Here is an 18056-nt window from a genome sequence, read left to right on the forward strand (position 1 = left end):
ACAAGGTCATCTGACTCCTCTTGATCCTACCTGCAAGCTGCAGACACCTCACCACTTCCTGCCATAGTAAGTTGCATTAGGGGAAAAGGAGAAAAGCATTGTTCTCATGCAAACTCCCACTGGAGGGACTTTTGAGAGTGAAGAGGCCCCCTTTGTGTCTCCTTATGAGCTAGGCTTGGCTTGTCCCTTCATTGGCTCTGCGCAGTCAAACAACAGATTTCAAACGCAGCAAAGTTAGTCAGACACTCTTTCTAGGAGGGCTGTTCCTGGACCCACCCCTTCATGCAACAGTTGGGTCTTGCGGATACTTGGAACCAGTCTGAAAAGCTTGCAGCAGGTGGCCTGGCTGCTCATCTCCTTGTTCAAGATTATTTTTTTCAGAAGTCAGGCTGTCTCCCTGCTGCTGCCATGAGGATCTGTGTAGAGCTATTTACCAGTAGATCCTTATGGACAGCAGCAGCAGCAGGGTTTCTTGCCCCCAGAAAGGAAGACAGAAGTGTAATGATCTCAAACAATAATTAAAAGGTATGTATCAACACATCCTGACCTTCAACCTTTTAAATAGGTTAATGTCAGGGAAGCTGGCCTCCAACCTTCCTATACAAGGATTTGTAGATTCAGTCTAGATTGTTGCATTGTAGTACAAGGAAAAATAAAACTAGTCAGTACTATTTAAAGGAGAACCACCACCACAAACAGCAGGAACAATGATTTCAAAGGCTGGCCATCTAGAAGATTCCCTTTGTTTATATTTACAGCACAGTTTTAAACGTTGAACTACAAACATTTGGTTCATAAAACAAGAAACATCACTTGATATTCAGAAAGAGAGGTGGGGCGAATTATACGCAGTGGTAGTTTCTAAACTATTTTGTATTCTAACAAAATTAACCTTTACCATCTTGACTATGGGCAATCCGAGATGCCAACTTCCTGTTACTTCTGCCACAGTAAAATTGCAACTAGTCTCAAACATATCTTGAAGCAAATCAATCAATTCTAAACCCCTACTTTCATATCTTTGCAACTTTCTCAGAAACATGAGGCTGAAATCTCTCATGCTTTCTCGCAGCCCAAAAGGTGGAGAGTGCATGCATACTTGTATGTGAAAGCATCCACAATAACAGTTGAGCTCTTTTTCAATTACATGAACTTTAATCTAGATCCATACACCTGTACATTTCACATTTTCGAGGTAAAAAGTGTACACTTGGGGGGGAAAAAGTTTGCACTTTGCTAATCAAATTTCAAAACCTGCCATAGCCTTCAATGAGGAAGAGTATCTGATGTCCATAGAAGTTTGCTTATAATTTTATTTGTTAACAAATTTGGAAGAACAGAAATGTCAGCATTACTTAAATGGAATATCTATTTAAGTTTGTTTCCAAGAATTCTCTTTTTGTCTTCAGAACAAAATTAACATGACGCTAAAGTCGAGATAATAATTTAAAGTTTTCCCTATCCATGTTTCCACCTCAAAGATTATTAGCTCAATAATTGTTTTAAAATCTAGTTTACTTTTCAACATTCATACTGTCATTTTTGTACTTTGTTAGCTTGCACAACAAAACCATTTAGTGAGTTTCATAAGCACATTGCTATTTGGGATATAAATCTTCCAGGAATTTTTTTACATTGTTTCATGAAAATAAAAATTCTGTTAGGGTTTGTAATACTTTAGTATTTGATTCAGCATCAAGGTAGTTTATCCTTACAGTGCTGCACTAGTGCAGCTGCACCGCTGTAGTGCTTGGTGAAGACGCTACCTATGCTAACAGGAGAGCTTCTCCTGTTGACGTAGGTACTCCATCTCCCCAAGAGGGGACAGAACCCTCCCCTCAACATAGCACTGTCTACAACGGGAGCTTGGTCGGTATAACTTTTTAGGGTAGACCAGGGCTACCATGGACTTCAGCGAACAGAGTCAAGCCCTAAAACCTATATTAATGAGGTCTCCGCCGCATATTTGCACTTCAGTACTTCTTCCATAAATAAATCGTTCAATGACTATTGACCAACCAAACTTGACTGTACCTACCTGAGAAACACCTGTGAACTCTGATCCAACGGAACTGACTGTAAACTGGGTACCATTTAATGAAACCTAGAAAACAACAAGAGTAGACTGATTATAACAGCTAAGTATTTTTTGTTTTTTACTGCATCTTAGAGAGAATGGCACTTGCTACCACCACAATTGAGCCTATATCTATAGCATTACAAGCCTTTTTCGAGAGGACTTGACAGAGACATTTCTTCCCCTTGTGATAAAATTCTCCAGATACAGGAGTTAATAATGTGGACATTTCAAAGTACAGCAGTATGAGTAGGAACTGAATGGATCTATTACAAATGCAATTCAAACCCCAAATATAGAGCAAAGTCACCCAGTGAAATGGATATAAGGACCAAAAATATGATTGCCTGTTTGCTCAAGTTTCTGGGTTCATGTAGGCCTTTCATTAACTGTTCTCGTTTTTGTATTTTTATCATCTTAATTTACAAAAGTTTCACCTTTTTGGAGGTTCTGCATAATATAGCTTAGAAAAATAGGTTTTCACATATTAGCTAAGCAAAATTCTTCCCCTCAGAAAAACATTTTGAAATTAGATAATATATTTTAAGGGCAGAAGGAACTACTTGGATCATCTAGGCCAATCTGCATAACACAGGCCACAGAATTTCATCCAGTAATACCTGCATTAAGCCCGTAGTCTCAAGTTTAACCAGAAGTTATTTTCCACCCTCCTCTCCATACACACTGAACTAAGCATTGCCTGATAAGCCACAAGTGACACTATATGTCACCAAACCCAAATAAAGTGAAAATAGGACACAACAAGTCAATGACAACACTCAAGAAAGAGGATGATCTGGTTATGAAATTATCTAAGAACAAGATTTCAATTCATTTGTGAGAGAAACAAAGTGCACTGCAGGGAGGGTGAGAGGGGAACTTTCAAATGTCAATTCTTTTCAGTGGGTTTTTACTGGGGGAGAGGAAGGAGACTTATCCCCATTCCCTTCTCTTTGTTTGGGTATTGCCCACCCTCTGAGATTTCAGACAGGTCTTCACTTTATTTTCATCAGCCCCCTGTCCCCTTTTCCCATTTCTGTTTATCCCTTTTTGTTTCCCTCACTGCACTATGTAACATTAAGTGAGATTAGTATGATAAGGAGCTAACTAAATACGACACCTCTTACTTAAGAGAAGCATGTATTTGTATCAGATCTGGTCACTTAAGTGAACAGAATATTCTTTTACTCCTGCTAGCCACAGAGACCATGGACTTACAGTATGAGCTAGAGTCTATTATTCCTGCACATCAACAGAACTAGGAATTTCTGACCAATGATGCCTACTCACTGGATGGCCTTGAATAAAGATTTCTACTAACTCTTCTCCCTCCTACCAGTAAAAAAAGTGGCTCAATGCCTTACTCACAAGAGATGCTGCAAAGGTTAGTGATTTCACAATACCCTGATAATGTTAAACTCTACTGTTACAGGCTATTAGTGACACTGACAAGGCCCAACGACCATATGGCTTAACAGACTTAAATTATTCAGCACTGTCCGTCCCCTAGTCCAATTCAAACAGTAGCGGGGGACAGGCAATCTCTATTTTGACATGAAGTTTAATTGGACAAGGTCAAAAATTTTATTTTTTTCAGTGTATTGCTGATTTTTGTATTTACAATGAAGAACTGCATTAGTTGTCTCAGGAAATCTGGAGGCTCTAACAGCTGAATCGGAGCAAGTGAAGCTTGACACCCATGAAGGTGTGGTAGCTTAAGTTTTTGGCATTCAGGTGGTTGCTTGCCCAAAAAAGGAGGGGGAAGAAAGCTCTGCATCCCCTCTGAAATATCAAAAGCCCAGCAGGGTTTTACATTGGTGAAGGAGGAGTCCCTCACTAGTTTTTCAATCAGATTTACCTATTTGAAAATTCTTCTCTGTTGTGAGAAAGATTCACATGAGGAGGTAATACACCCTGTCACAATCCTGCACTGGTGAGGCGAAGGTTAAGGAGCTGCTCTAGACACAGGAAGCCACACCCCCTCGTCTCTGCTTGGCATGCTCCCAGGGGCAGGAGCATTCAAAAGGGAGCAGGTCAGCTCAGTCTGAGCTGACTGAGGAGGAGAGCAGTTGGGTGCAGCAGCCTCCTGCCAAGAAGCTGCTGGGACTGAGTCTATCTAGCCAATCTTCTGGAGCAGAGGGCAACGACTTGCTGTTGCCAGGGGAAGGAGCTCCAGAGATGAACCTAGGAAGAAGGTAGGAAGACTGAACTGTGACATCAACGGAGGTACAGGAAACAGGTAAGAAGAAGTGATCCACGGAGAGGGAGTAAGGGTAATGGATTTTAGGCCATGTATACGTCCTACTGCTTTGAAGGGCCCTGGGTCGGAACCCAGTGGAGTAGGATGGACCTGGGTTTCCTACCCCCCCTCTGGGGACTGTAGCCGCTAGGCAGAGTGGCCCTTGACTCTGGCTGCTGGGACACACTCTCACGAACTGCAGCAGCTAGGCAAAGCGGCCCTGGACATCCATCACTAGGCAGTACTGCCAGCCTGCCCACAGAGGCACTCCCCAACAAGAGGGGAAAGAGTGAAACGAAGTGCACAGGAAGTGCTATCAAAAGTACAAAATAGGAATAAAGACAATTTCCCTTTTTCCATTAGTTAATGCTATCTGTAACAAGTTTAGTAGCATGATTAAGTGGGCATTCTTTTAACCTTTTTCTTGTTAAAATTTAGCTTCTAGAGCACAGTTATGGGATAAACTATTCAATAGTATAATCTCAATATACATAGAACATAAAAGAATGATAGTCCCTACTACAACCAATGTGCTTGTAACAATCTAGCTTGCAGGATTTGGAGAACACTAACTCGGTAATTGGCATTTATACATACATTACTCCTGAGGGCATTCTGTGCCAAAAAAAATAATAATAAAAATTCTGCACACAAAATTTTAAAATTCTGTGAATTTTATTTGACAAATAAATGTGGAGGCTCCAGCACGGCATTGGGGAGCACAGGCCACTGACTGCACAAAGGTAGGAGACCACTGTGCAGCTCCTCCGGGGACATGGACTCAGTAGTGAGGCTGCAACCAACCCTGACACAGTGCAAGAACGGAGTCTCCCCCAGAAACACACCAGGGCCTAGCCCCTCTGTGACAGGTGCACCATGTGTGGGCAGGCAGGCTCAGCAAGGCACGATTCAAGTGTGGGGTCCAGGTGTAGGTTAAGAGGCTTCTGTGTGGGGCAATCTGGGTGTGAGCAGCTCAGTGGGGGATCTGGGTGCTGGGTGGGATCTGGATGCACAGGTGCTTGTTGGGGAGCTCTGGGTGCAACAGTAATGGGACTCTAGGGGGGTCCAGGTGAAGGTGGTTGGAGCTCAGTGGCAGGGGTTGGGTGTGGGAGAGAGAACTTGGCAGGGGGGTATGGGTGTAGGGTGTCAGTGGAGAGTCCAGATGCAGCTGGTTGGGGCTCAGTGGGGCTTGTTGGGGTGGTCCAGGTACATGGGGAGTGGAACTCATCGGAAAGGGGGCGTGTTTCTGAGTGTGGGAGGTGAGGCTCAGTGGCAGGGTCTGGGTATGAGGGGATCTGGATGCAGAGGGGTTGGGCAGATGGGGGAACAGCTCCCTCTATAGGGATCCCTCCCCCTGCAGCTCAGGAGCGACAGGTGCAAGAAGCTGGGGTGAGGGGGAGAAGGGATTTTGCAGAGCTTCGTTCAGCCGAGGTAGAAATTTGCGGGTGGGTCTTTGGTCGGCCCGGACTAGCAGCTGAGCCCAGTGCAGGGTAGGAACCATCAGCTGGGTCTTCCCTAGTTCTGCCTCTTGCCCCACAGTGATTTACATCTCTGCTGGCTGCCCTGGGCCCCCAAAACATACCGCTGGAAAGGGTCGCATGACCGCTCTTGTGGCTTCTCTTTGCTTTCCCGTCAGTCATTTTTCTGCAGGGAAGCAAAGAAATCTGTGGGGGAAGTAAATTCTGCACATACAAGGTTAGACATGGGTCATAATTTGCTGACTGCTATCAACGATAATGAACGGGTGATTTTATCAGAGCTTCAGTGAGTTGACCACCAAGTTACAGATTCTGAAATTCTATCTTAGCTCATTTTAAAATGATAAAACAATGCTGAATCAAATAGATGTGCCAGAAAATGAAAAGTGAGTGACTTATCCATGTTTGGTGGAAGTACAGGAGAATAGAAAACTTGCAGACAGGCCTTCTTAATCTGACATTCTCATTACTAAGCTCCAGAACAGTTCTATAGAAGAGTTTGGTTTTGTAACTTACACATTTGTCTACTGCTGTATGAAAATTGTAAGTTAATCTTTCAATTTCCAAAATCTTTTCAATGGAAGACAGACATTTAAGAAAGTTGGAGCAAAGCTTTTTTACAAATATTAACAGTACTACATTATTACAAAAAATGCAAAACTATTTATGGAAAGAGTGTTTAAGGCGACAGTAGCCAAATAGCAGAGTTAGTCATATCAGAGGGGTAGCTGTGTTAGTCTGTATCCACAAAAACTATGCGGGGCCACTGGACTCCTATCTGTTAGTCGTATCAGAACAGCCTATTTCACTCTTAAGTAGCTAAGAGTGCATATATTCTTTATGAACGAACACTGTGCTGAGGTGAGTACTATATTGGGAAAAGAGGAAAATGTGTGCTATTCAATCAATGAATGTTCTGATATAAGAAAGTTATAAAAGTTAGAGTTGAGTATGTTGCCATCAAATAGCATTAGGACAGGTAGCACACCCTGAGGAAAGGTTATGCTATCAAGTGTAAATTCAGGCTGGTGAAAATTACGTAAGACTACCACATATGGGCTTATTTTGATATTCTAAATATCACACAGGATTAATAGATTTCAAAGTTGTTTTCCCTCTGACTAAAGTAGTAAAACCAATATCCAGCAAGCTTTTTAAAAAAATGTTAAGACAATAGAGGAGTCTTTCCCTCTTTCTGTGATAAAGACAAGATTTAAATCAGATATCGGATGAACCCATTAATCAGAATGTTTTATTTATGCCACTTGCTACACCACCTATGCTTTTTAAACCAACCGTATTAGAGTTCTACTTTGAGGCTGAGCTCTCTCCACTCTAACCTTCTTTCAGAACTAAATCTTCAGTTCTAACTAACACTTTGCAGAATGGTACAAACAGAAATTTAAATTTTTGGATTAGAAATAAGAAATTTATTGGGTTTTTATCTACAGGGACTTCACTATCTACAACTGGTCCTGTTGACATTTACCAGCCTGACTGAAGATTAGCACAAGTCACACATGGTTTCAGAGGTCCTGAAAACCTCTCAGGAAAATTTAAGACAAAACCTACAACAAACCCATGCATCCTCTTGGATGGATGAGACAACACTGAACAACTGTGTCCACTACCATAACAACTCAATGTCTCCTTTCAGAGTAGCAAGCCTAGTAAATATCCCTGAAAAAGCGCAAAAAGGAAGTCCTGACAACCAGAGGCCTGCTCTCAGTGCTCACACTGTTCCACCATGAGTGCTGTGTTACTAATTAAATATGATAACAGTATATTACCTTCAATCATCTTTTTCCAACAGAATCCATAGGACAGCACTAGTCTGAACTACTACTCTTCAGTAAGGGTCCCTACCTACCAAGTAACAAGGTTCCACCCTGTCCCCAATCGATTCTCTTCATCTACTTACAGCCACCTTCAGTATCCACTTGAGACCACCAGAAGTAGTAAAGTCACCTTGTGGACTCTGGTACCAATAATATGCCACAGGTACTCTGCTGTACATCTGATCTTCCACAGATGCAGCTTAAAGCATCACAGATGTTACCAGGACCATCCCTAGCTCCCGACTCCCAGCTACACTGCTGGCGAGTGCTGGGGGGCAGTTCCCCCCTCCCCCGAAGCCTGGGAGCCAAGGGAGCAGAGCAGGCTGGGGCTGGGTCACTCCACTTCCTGCAGGAAGTGGCCAGCCCCCGTCCCCCACGGACACCTGGGGCCAGCCCCTCCCTGCTCCCCCCCACGGAGGCCTGGGGCCCAACATGCCCCAACACGGAGGCCTGAGGCCAGTTCCCTCCCCCCCCACCCCCCGGCTCATGACCACAGAGGCCTGGGGCCTCAGGCTGCTCTGCTCCCCGGCTCAGGGGGAGGGGGCAAACCGCCCCCCAGCACTTGCCGGTGGCATGGCTGGGAGCCAGGGGAGTGGAGCAGGCTGGGGCCAGGTCCCTCCACTTACCATGCGATGAGTGCAGGGTCGGGCCTGGCTGCAATCTTCAGGGGAGTGGAGACAGGGCTGGGGTGGGGCAGAGGCACGGGCTTTGGGGAAGATCCGGAGCAGGGGCTGGAGCAACACAGAGCTGCGCAGGGCACCACGAAATTTGGTGACCCAAATTTGCTGGTGCCCTATACAGCTGCGTTCTTTACATATGGGTAATGACGGCCCTGGACGTTACAATGCTTACAGGAAATCAGCACCAATATTCTACCCTTTCTCTAGGCTTTATTTTTTTAGTGTTTCTCCCCAGCTACTAGCTCTAGTGCCTAACTCTGCTGCAACTCAGTATTCTGAAGCACAAGTAGAATGGAACTGAATAGATTTCACTTCTGCTTTCAGGGTTCTCAATAGTATCCATGCAAACAAACTCTGGGCTGAAGCTATACAGTGGCCCTGGTTTGCCATTCCCAGCCAATGGGAGCTGTGGGAAGTGGTGCAGGCTGCAGGGACGTGCTGGCCACTGCGTCCCAAAGTTCCCATTAGCCGAGAGCGGCAAACTGCGGCCACGCCTGCGGACAGTCAATGTAAACAAACTGTCTCATGGCCCACCAGCCTCAGGCTGCCCACCACTGGACTAGATGATCATACTGGTTCCTTCTTGCCTTGAAATCTATGACTTGGAAGACTTAGGACATAGCACTGGCTCACATGCTGGGCATTCTAAAAATAATGTTCCAAATTCCATAACAAATATGAAGGTTTTAAATGAATGTTTAGACTCCGCAGAAAACAGTCTGGGAAAGCTTCCTGCTCATTGGGCAAGTCAGTTTTTTCAAGAATTCAGCATCATACTTGTTTTAAAAATCACCCATGAAAATGCCACAATCCCAACAAGACAGTGAGCTATATGCATAAACCAGGTTACATAAAAAAGGCGTTGATTAATCTGTGTTCTGGAGGGACAACTCCTCATGTCACCCATTACCCCTAATGATGTCACATACGCGTTAAAAGAGGGTTGACAGATTAAAGCCCTCAGGTTAGATAAGCAGTTATTTAATTATTTAATATGCAATGCTCCTGAAAGCTTTTAAGTCTTATAGAGGTACTGCTGCCATAAAACTGCCCAACTGTAGGGATGCATATTAAAAAAATCATGTTAAGAACACAGGAAGATCTCTTTACAATTACACCCTATATTATGAAAGGTGCAAGGCCTAAGAAATCCAGTTTGTCACAACATTGTTTTTTTATAGTTCTCTCAGCTTGCACAATGAAAAAAATCAGTGAAGCCAGGTTCATAGTTTCTAACCACTTAAACCAGTTTTAAAAACATTTAACTTTGTCTTTTATTTTGATTTTAGTGAGTACATTTCTTTTGCTCTTCAGTAATATAGAAGTCTTTAGAACATTTAAATTTGGGGCCCATTTAAGACTGCATCCCTTGAAGGGCCAACATCCCAAAATAAATTTTTCAGCAGTGGCAATCAAAACTAGAGCTTCAGCTCTCCCATGTATTATCATAGTTTGTTGACAAAGTAGTGCAATAATACTTGGTTGTTGCAATAATGGTCTTTGTCCTTCATATTTAAATAAAGAGCTCTGGAAAACTGTTTGTAGGTTATTGGTAAAAAAAAAGTGTCCACAAAAAACAGACTGAGAACTAGTAGATGTTTTAATTAAGAAAGGCGACACTATAGGTGTGCATTTCTGGGTGATAATTGCTCACCTCAGATGGCGATGAACAGAAGGCAGAGTTATTTCTGCTAACACATACTCGTCAGTGTCTCACTACTATAGCGTAGAAACTAGCAAAACAAAACAAAAAAACCCCAAAAAGAATATTTACTGGTTGCTAATGTTATAAGTATGACTACAGTCAATCAAAAGACAGAGTGCTAAAGGCATCTCATAAAATGACAAAGTTCCTTGATCTATATAAGGGATTTCAGAGTTCCTAAGAGTCAGTGAAATCTGCTACAAAACAAAACACTAAGATTTCAGCAGAAACTTAAAGCAATATAAATTGCAAGAAGTGTCAATTTATTTATTAATTATTTTGAAGTGTGCCAGGGTGACTAGGTTTCATTCCAAGCATTAATGTTAACAATCAATCCACAAGAATTAAGCTGTGAAAGAGACAAATCTGTTTAAGGACCATCTCTTGTGAAGAAACCATGCTTTTCAGGGAAGTCAACAATTCCTTATATCTTAGAATCATAGAACTGGAATGGACCTCCAGAGGTCTTTTAGTCCAGTCCCCTGCACTCAAGGCAGGACTAAGTATTATCTAAACCATCACAGAATATCAGGGTTGGAAGGGACCTCAGGAGGTCATCTAGTCCAACCCCCTGCTCAAAACAGGGCCGATCCCCAACTAAATCATCCCAGCCAGGGCTTGGTCAAGCCTGACTTTAAAAACCTCTAAGGAAGGAGATTCCACGACCTCCCTAGTTAACGCATTCCAGTGTTTCACCACCCTCCTAGTGAAAAAGGTTTTCTTAATATCCAACCTAAACCTCCCCCACTGCAACTTGAGACCATTACTCCTCATTCTGTCATCTGCTACCACTGAGAACAGTCTAGATCCATCTTCTTTGGAACCCCCCTTTCAGGTAGTTGAAAGCAGCTACCAAATCCTCCCTCATTCTTCTTTTCCACAGACTAAACAATCCCAGTTCCCTCTGCCTCTCCTCATAACTCACGTGTTCCAGTCCCCTAATCATTTTTGTTGCCCTCTGCTGGACATTTTCCAATTTTTCCACATCCTTCTTGTAGTGTGGGGCCCAAAACTGGACACAGTACTCCAGATGAAGCCTCACCAATGTCGAAGAGAGGGGAATGATCATGTCCCTCGATCTGCTGACAATGCCCCTAGTTATACACCCCAAAATGCCATTGGCCTTCTTGGCAACAACGGCACACTGTTGACTCATATCCAGCTTCTCGCCCATTGTAACCCCTAGGTCCTTTTCTGCAGAACTGCTGCCTAGCCATTCGGTCCCTAGTCTGTAGCGGTGCATGGGATTCTTCCATCCTAAGTGCAGGACCCTGCACTTGTCCTTGTTTAACCTCCGATTTCTTTTGGCCCAATCGTCCAATTTGTCTAGGGCCCTCTGTATCCTATCCCTACCCTCCAGCGTATCTACCTCTCCTCCCTGTTTAGTGTCATCTGCAAAACTTGCTGAGGGTGCAATCCACACCATCCTCCATATCATTTATGAAGATATTGAACAAAAGCGGCCCCAGGACCGACCCTTGGGGCACTCCACTTGATACCGGCTGCCAACTAGACATGGAGCCATTGATCACTACCCATTGAGCCTGACAATCTAGCCAGCTTCCTATCCACCTTATCGTCCATTCATCCAGCCCATACTTCCATAACTTGCTGGCAAGAATACTGTGGGAGACTGTGTCAAAAGCTTTGCTAAAGTCAAGGAACACCACGTCCACTGCTTTCCCCTCATCCATAGAGCCAGTTATCTCGTCATAGAAGGCAATTAGATTAGTCAGGCATGACTTTCCCTTGGTGAATCCATGCTGACTTTTCCTGATCACTTTCCTCTCCTCTAAGTGCTTCAGAATTGATTCCTTGAGGACCTGCTTCATGACTTTTTCCAGGGACTGACGGGAGGCTGACTGGCCTGTAGTTCCCAGGATCATCCTCCTTCCCTTTTTTAAAGATGGGCACTACATTAGCCTTTTTCCAGTCATCCAGGACCTCCCCAGATCGCCATGAGTTTTCAAAGATAATGGCCAATAACTCTGCAATCACATCTGCCAATTCCTTTAGCACTCTCCAATGCAGCACATCCGGCCCCATGGACTTGTGGTCGTCCAGCTTTTCTAAATAGTCCCAAACAACTTCTTTCTCCACAGAGGGCTGGCCACCTCCTCCCCATGCTGTGCTGTCCAGTGCAGTAGTCTGGGAGCTGACCTTGTTCGTGAAGACAGAGGCAAAAAAAGCATTGAGTACATTAGCTTTTTCCACATCCTCTGTCACTAGGTTGCTTCCCTCATTTAGTAAGGGGCCCACATTTTCCTTGACTTTCTTCTTCTTGCTAACATACCTGAAGAAACCCTTCTTGTTACTCTTAACATCTCTTGCTAGCTGCAACTCCAGGTGTGATTTGGCCTTCCTGATTTCACTCCTGCATGCCCGAGCAATATTTTTATACTCATCCCTGGTCATTTGTCTAATCTTCCACTTCTTGTAAGCTTCTTTTTTGTGTTTAAGATCAGCAAGGATTTCACTGTTAAGCCAAGCTGGTCGCCTGCCATATTTACTATTCTTTCTACACATCGGGATGGTTTGTCCCTGTAACCTCCATAAGGATTCTTTAAAATACAGCCAGCTCTCCTGGACTCCTTTCCCCCTCATGTTATTCTCCCAGGGGATCCTGCCCATCAGTTCCCTGAGTTTGTCAAAGTCTGCTTTTCTGAAGTCCAGGGTCTGTATTCTGCTGCTCTCCTTTCTTCCTTGTGTCAGGATCCTGAACTCGACCATCTCATGGTCACTGCCTCCCAGGTTCCCACAACTATGATTCAAGGAAATAATTTAGGTCATTAGCTCAATAGCCTGAGCAGCAAAAATTGATAAAGGTTTCAGTGGTAGCTGTGTTAGTCTGTATCAGCAAAAAAACGAGGAGTCCTTGTGGCACCTTAGAGAGAGTAACAAATTTATTTGGGCATAAGCTTTCATGAGCTAGAACCCACTTCATCAGATGTATGGAGTAAAAGATACAGGAGCAGGTATAAATACATGAAAGGATATGGGTTGCTTTACCAAGTGTTAGGTCAGTCTAATGAGCTAAATCAATTAACAGCAGGATACCAAGGGAGGAGAAATCTCTTTTGAAGTGATAAGAGAGTGGCCCATTACAGACAGTTGACAAGAAAGTGAGAACAACAGTAGGGAGAAATTAGTATTGGGGAAATTAAGTTTAGGTTTTGTAATGACCCACCTACTCCATATGGTGTGTGGAAAGAGAAAGTTCCAACAATTTAAAAAAAAACAATCACATACACGAAACCCTAAGCTTCTGAACAGAGAAAATGAAAATATAAAGCCTGAACAAAAAGAGACGACCTATCCTATGGAGAGTGATCTGAAACAACAGCAGCTCTCTAATTCTTTGCTAAAAAAAAGGCAGCACAGAGTTCAGGAAAGATGAGGGCTCTTGTCGGGAAATTATACCCTTGTATCTAGAGAAGACCAGTGGAAAGTCTATCTTAACCACCTACCAGCCAAACCATCATCATCCACAACTACATTACTTTCAAAAGCAGCCAATCTGACTTTGTTTGAAATAACGAAAGGAAGTTCAGTGGGTGAAAGGGACAAATGAAAATTAGTGAAGAATTTAATCGCACTTCTGGATGTCAGAAAAAGTGTTAAACATGGCTCCATCAATTGCCACTAAAAATTCACTTTTGGTTATCACAATGATAACCAATATACAGCAGTTATTTTCTACATCTAGGATAGCTATCGATGGTGCTTTTATGGCCACCCCCTCACAATAGCATCTGAGTGCTCTACAATCTTTAATGTACTTATCCTCATACCAACCCCGTAAGGTCAGGAAGTTCCATTATATCTATTTTACAGATGGGGAATGGAGTCATATGCAATTCCTGCTCTGCCTCAAACATCCAGTGTGACTTTCCCCAGGTCTCACAGGATGTTTGTGGGAGACCAGGAATTGAATCCAGATCTCACAGGGCTCAGGCTAGTGTTCTTACCACTGGACCATCCAGTGAAACAACTACGGTAACTGTAGCAAGATGCTGACACGGCTACTATATAAATGTATACCTTGTGTGACGTATTTGAATATGCCAGGATCAGGGCTGTCATGCCAGTGCACACTCCATCTATTGTAGTGTAAACAGTATACATGGCCATACTCTCTCCAGCATGTTTAGCCTGCAGGAAATACATGTTCATTGGTGACAGAGGAAATGTTGCCTCAAGAAAACGCAAACTCTGGCACCAGGCAATGAAGGATTACCTAACCTGAAAGTAAAAGAAGGAAAATGCCAGGGAGAGAGAGCCTCTCAGTTACACAGATATGAGGTGGTGGGGCCTGGGAGTGCTGAGGAGGTAACTCACTTAAGCCCTTTGGGAAGTAGTCAGATGTCACCTAGCAGCAGTCTATTAGCAGTATGTAGCCACTAATACATTTACAGATCACATTTTTACCTTCACTGGGGCAGATTTTACATCTAGTTAAAAAAACAGATATTTCCCCAGAGATATTTAAACAAGTATGTCGGTTACAAAAAGACCCCAAACCATCTCATTAGTGTGCTCCCAACCTTGCTAGTTCTCTAACAAAACTGCTTCAGAGCTGTTACACCAGTAGTCTAATCATATTTAGAAAGTTACTGAAAGTTTTTTAATCCTGTATAAATTAAGACTTCATGAACTTTAAATGAAATTTTGATTCCAAATTTACTGTTTAATTTTTGTAATGATTGAAACACTTCATCCTGCAACATTTTATTCTCTCACTACCACTGCTGCAGCAATGCCATTTGAAAACTTCACTAACCTGTGAAATTAATGCTTTGTGGGTTGGGGAACGGGAGCCTTGTTAGTGTCTGCACATTAGATGCAGATGAAGATGATTTTTGTTAATGTTTTCAGTTCAGGCTGAATTTTAAATAAATACGAAAAATTGTACCAGTATAGTTTAGCAAAACTAAAAATCATTCCGAGAATAGATTATGTAAAATATTATAAACAGCACAGGTGGACAGCTTCTAAGGGTATTTTTTAAGTCTAGGAAATCACATTAAACTACATTAAGAGAGTGAGGAAAGCTTAAAAAAGAATTCAAAAGCCAAGAACTAACTGAGTTAGAAAGTTAACTAAACAACCTTAATTATGCCTTCTTGTGAACATGCATTGGTCTAGCTAAGCAATTCAATATTCCCCCCTTTCCCACACACACAACCTTAAACACATCTGCCGCATCTTATAGTACTGTGCATTACTGCACAACAGTCATGTGTATGAAATACTGACCTACACTTATACTGATTTGATAATACATAGAGTAATAGAATAATTTAAATCTTATAGCATATAGGCTTCCTTAACTTGTGGCTAAGAGTGAAGACAGACTGCACTGCCAGGAAAAAGTAAGTAAATGTTACATGGCTGCTAACAGACATCCAGTTCAGGTAAGTGTCCCTATTCAGGCATGTGCTTTAAATATTTTCCTATGTGTTTTACAGACCAAGGGACTAAAATTATAAAAATACATTCATTAAAGAAGGTGACTTCTATACAAAGTCTGTCAGATGTACAGTAGAACCTCAGTTACGGACACCTCGGGAATGGAGGTTGTCCATAACTCTGAAATGTTTGTAACTCTAAACAAAGTGCAGTTCAGGCTCCAGAGCCAGCAGCTGACACTCCAGGCCAGGCTTCAGTAGCATCTAAGCTCCCTAGTCAGTGGGTGGGGACAAGCAGCCCAGACGTGCCTACTTTTAAGATGCAATGTAGGCACAGTACAGTATTTGCTTTTTTTTTTTTTAAATTTTGGCTCTGCTATGGCTGATTGGTTACTTCCAGTTTTACCAGGTGTCCAGTTGATCGGTCAGTCCGTAACTCTGGTGTTCATATCTTTGAGATTCTACTGTACTTACAATGAAAATAACGTAAGTGAGCAAAAATGAAGTTACAAGATACTAGGTATCTCCACTAGAAGAAAAAATTATATGAATTAACAATGCATATGCAGCATAAGAGGAAGAAAAATTATGTATACAACTTTAAAGTATCACTTTCTGACTCAAATACTTAACTATGGAACTGTACTATTCTCAATTTAATAGCTTGTACACATACATAACATCCCTGTAATAAGAGAAATCCACTAGTTTAAAAAAAAAAAAAAGGCCTACTCCAACTAAATATATTGACCCACTTACCCACCTTAGACAAAGCCAGATAAGACAGCTCAAAACAGACTTTTTAAACTACTGAGACAGAACTCCAAATATTAATTATAATAAGCTGCAGAAAAGACCCTGCCCGCCAAACCATTTTAACCACTAGGGAGATAAGTGCGTTGGATTGTAACTTGAGTTGCCTGAATATAAAAAAACCCATCCAAATCACAAAGTTCCCACCAAGACTTGAAGAGCACGTAAAGGACTTGTGTAACAGAGTATAAGGCAAGACAAAAGGAAAGTATTCCATTCTGCCTAATTTTCAGATGCTGAGGTAGGAGAAAATGTAGGCTACAGTTATTAGAGAATGGGGTAATTGAAAACTCTCTGACTAAGGGATCTCAGACTAAGGCAGATCCCTAAGTCCCTCTTCCAAGAAAAGAAGATTTTTGCCAGAAGTTATGGTGAGACATATGAAATAAGAAGCTACATGTCTGAGGTCTCCCAAAGTGGAACCAGGAGTTAAAATTATGAAGCCATAAAAACAGAAGGAGGTATTTTACTTACAAAAGTAGACAGATCAGTAAGTAATCAAGTTAATTATTTTATGTGTTTGATAAGAGTTTTCAGGGAGGGTTGAGATATGTTCCTTGAGAATGAAAGTGCTTTTCTGTTTCTTTAATCTATTGGCTGGCTAAACTGATTTGTTACCTTGGAAAAGCCAGCATGCTTTCATTTAAATAAAAAAATAAAAAATAATAAACAATAAAAACCATCCACAAAGAAAGGAAGTCTCTAGCAGTTTGAAGAAAACCTAAAAAAAATGGGAGCACAGAGTAACTGATGTACAGTTGTCTATGCAAGTCTGCGGCAAGCCTAAAAATAGCTCTAAGATGTCAACTCAGATGCCCAATGACAATTTAAGGGACTACCCTACAAAGTTAGGTCCCACAAATCACCTTGCATTGACTTATTTGTGTATGTGTATCCACACCTAAGTTTGTCTCCAGCTGACGTAAGACTCCCCGTTATAGCTACGCAGTAAAAGCACCTCTCCAAATGGCACAGAATCATGGTCGACCTACTGAGGTTTATACAGTCCAAGTATAGACACTTGGACGGCATGCGTAGACACTTGGATTGCATGTTGACCTGTGTATCAACAGTCCTCCAGCAGCAGTCCCACAAGGCCCCACACTCCCTGCAATTGTGACCACTCTGGTCAGTTTTAAACTTCACCACCCAGGGGTTACAGAGACTGGAAGCCACCACCCCTTTTGAAGCTCTTCACATGTTTTTTGAAATGCCTTTTCCTGATTGTCCATCTTGGCAACCACATCTAGCAGCTCACCCATGTTGTGAGCAACTGACCATGCTGGCTTCATGCACTAGACATACTCCTGCCTGGAGGAGACAGGATATACTGGATCTCTTTCCCCACAGGCACAGGACAGGCTGTGCAACCACAGCTACAGACCAGCTGTAGAAAAATCAGCATCTACAAGAAAATTGCACAGGAGGCATGCAGGCAAAGAGATATGATGGGAATCAGTACTGCATGAAGGAGGTCAATAATAGATCTGGTGCCGCTCTGCCATAGTTGACGAAGATCCCACCAGCAACCCACAGACCAATGTGGACATCTTGGAGGAGCCCAAGACAGAGACCCTTGCCATGAACAGTGACAAGGAAATGGCGGGGGAAGGTGCATGCAAGGAGTGCACCAGGGGACTCTAGCCAGGCTATGAGCCAGGACGTGATTGAGACTCCACCAGTGTCTAGCCAGTCCTGCCAAACGAGTGCAGATGAGCCTGATGAAGGGGAAGGGAACTTAAGTACGTTTCTGCATGCATTTTCCTTTACAACGTTTAGAGACGGCACCTGACCCACCCCCAATTTAACAAGACAAAG

At 42.7% G+C, this 18056-nt stretch overlaps 1 protein-coding gene across 5 annotated transcripts in view; it reads right to left on the bottom strand.

The window, feature by feature from the left end:
• FAM193A (family with sequence similarity 193 member A) overlaps positions 1-18056 on the bottom strand; it is a 103762-nt gene that overhangs the window by 68982 nt on the left and 16724 nt on the right. For 4 of the 5 annotated variants that reach the window (XR_012158742.2, XM_073342713.2, XM_078852593.1 and 1 more), the window contains exon 2: positions 2039-2104. The exons of the other annotated variant lie outside the window; for it this stretch is intronic. Coding sequence is in view for 3 of the 4 variants with exons in the window: in XM_073342713.2 (XP_073198814.1) it covers positions 2039-2104 (66 nt within the window). In the remaining variant the exon portion in view is untranslated. The remainder of the gene's footprint in view (positions 1-2038; positions 2105-18056) is intronic. 5 annotated transcript variants of the gene reach the window in all.

This window comes from Lepidochelys kempii, chromosome 4 (assembly GCF_965140285.1).
Source record: "Lepidochelys kempii isolate rLepKem1 chromosome 4, rLepKem1.hap1, whole genome shotgun sequence".
NCBI classification, from domain to species: domain Eukaryota; kingdom Metazoa; phylum Chordata; order Testudines; family Cheloniidae; genus Lepidochelys; species Lepidochelys kempii.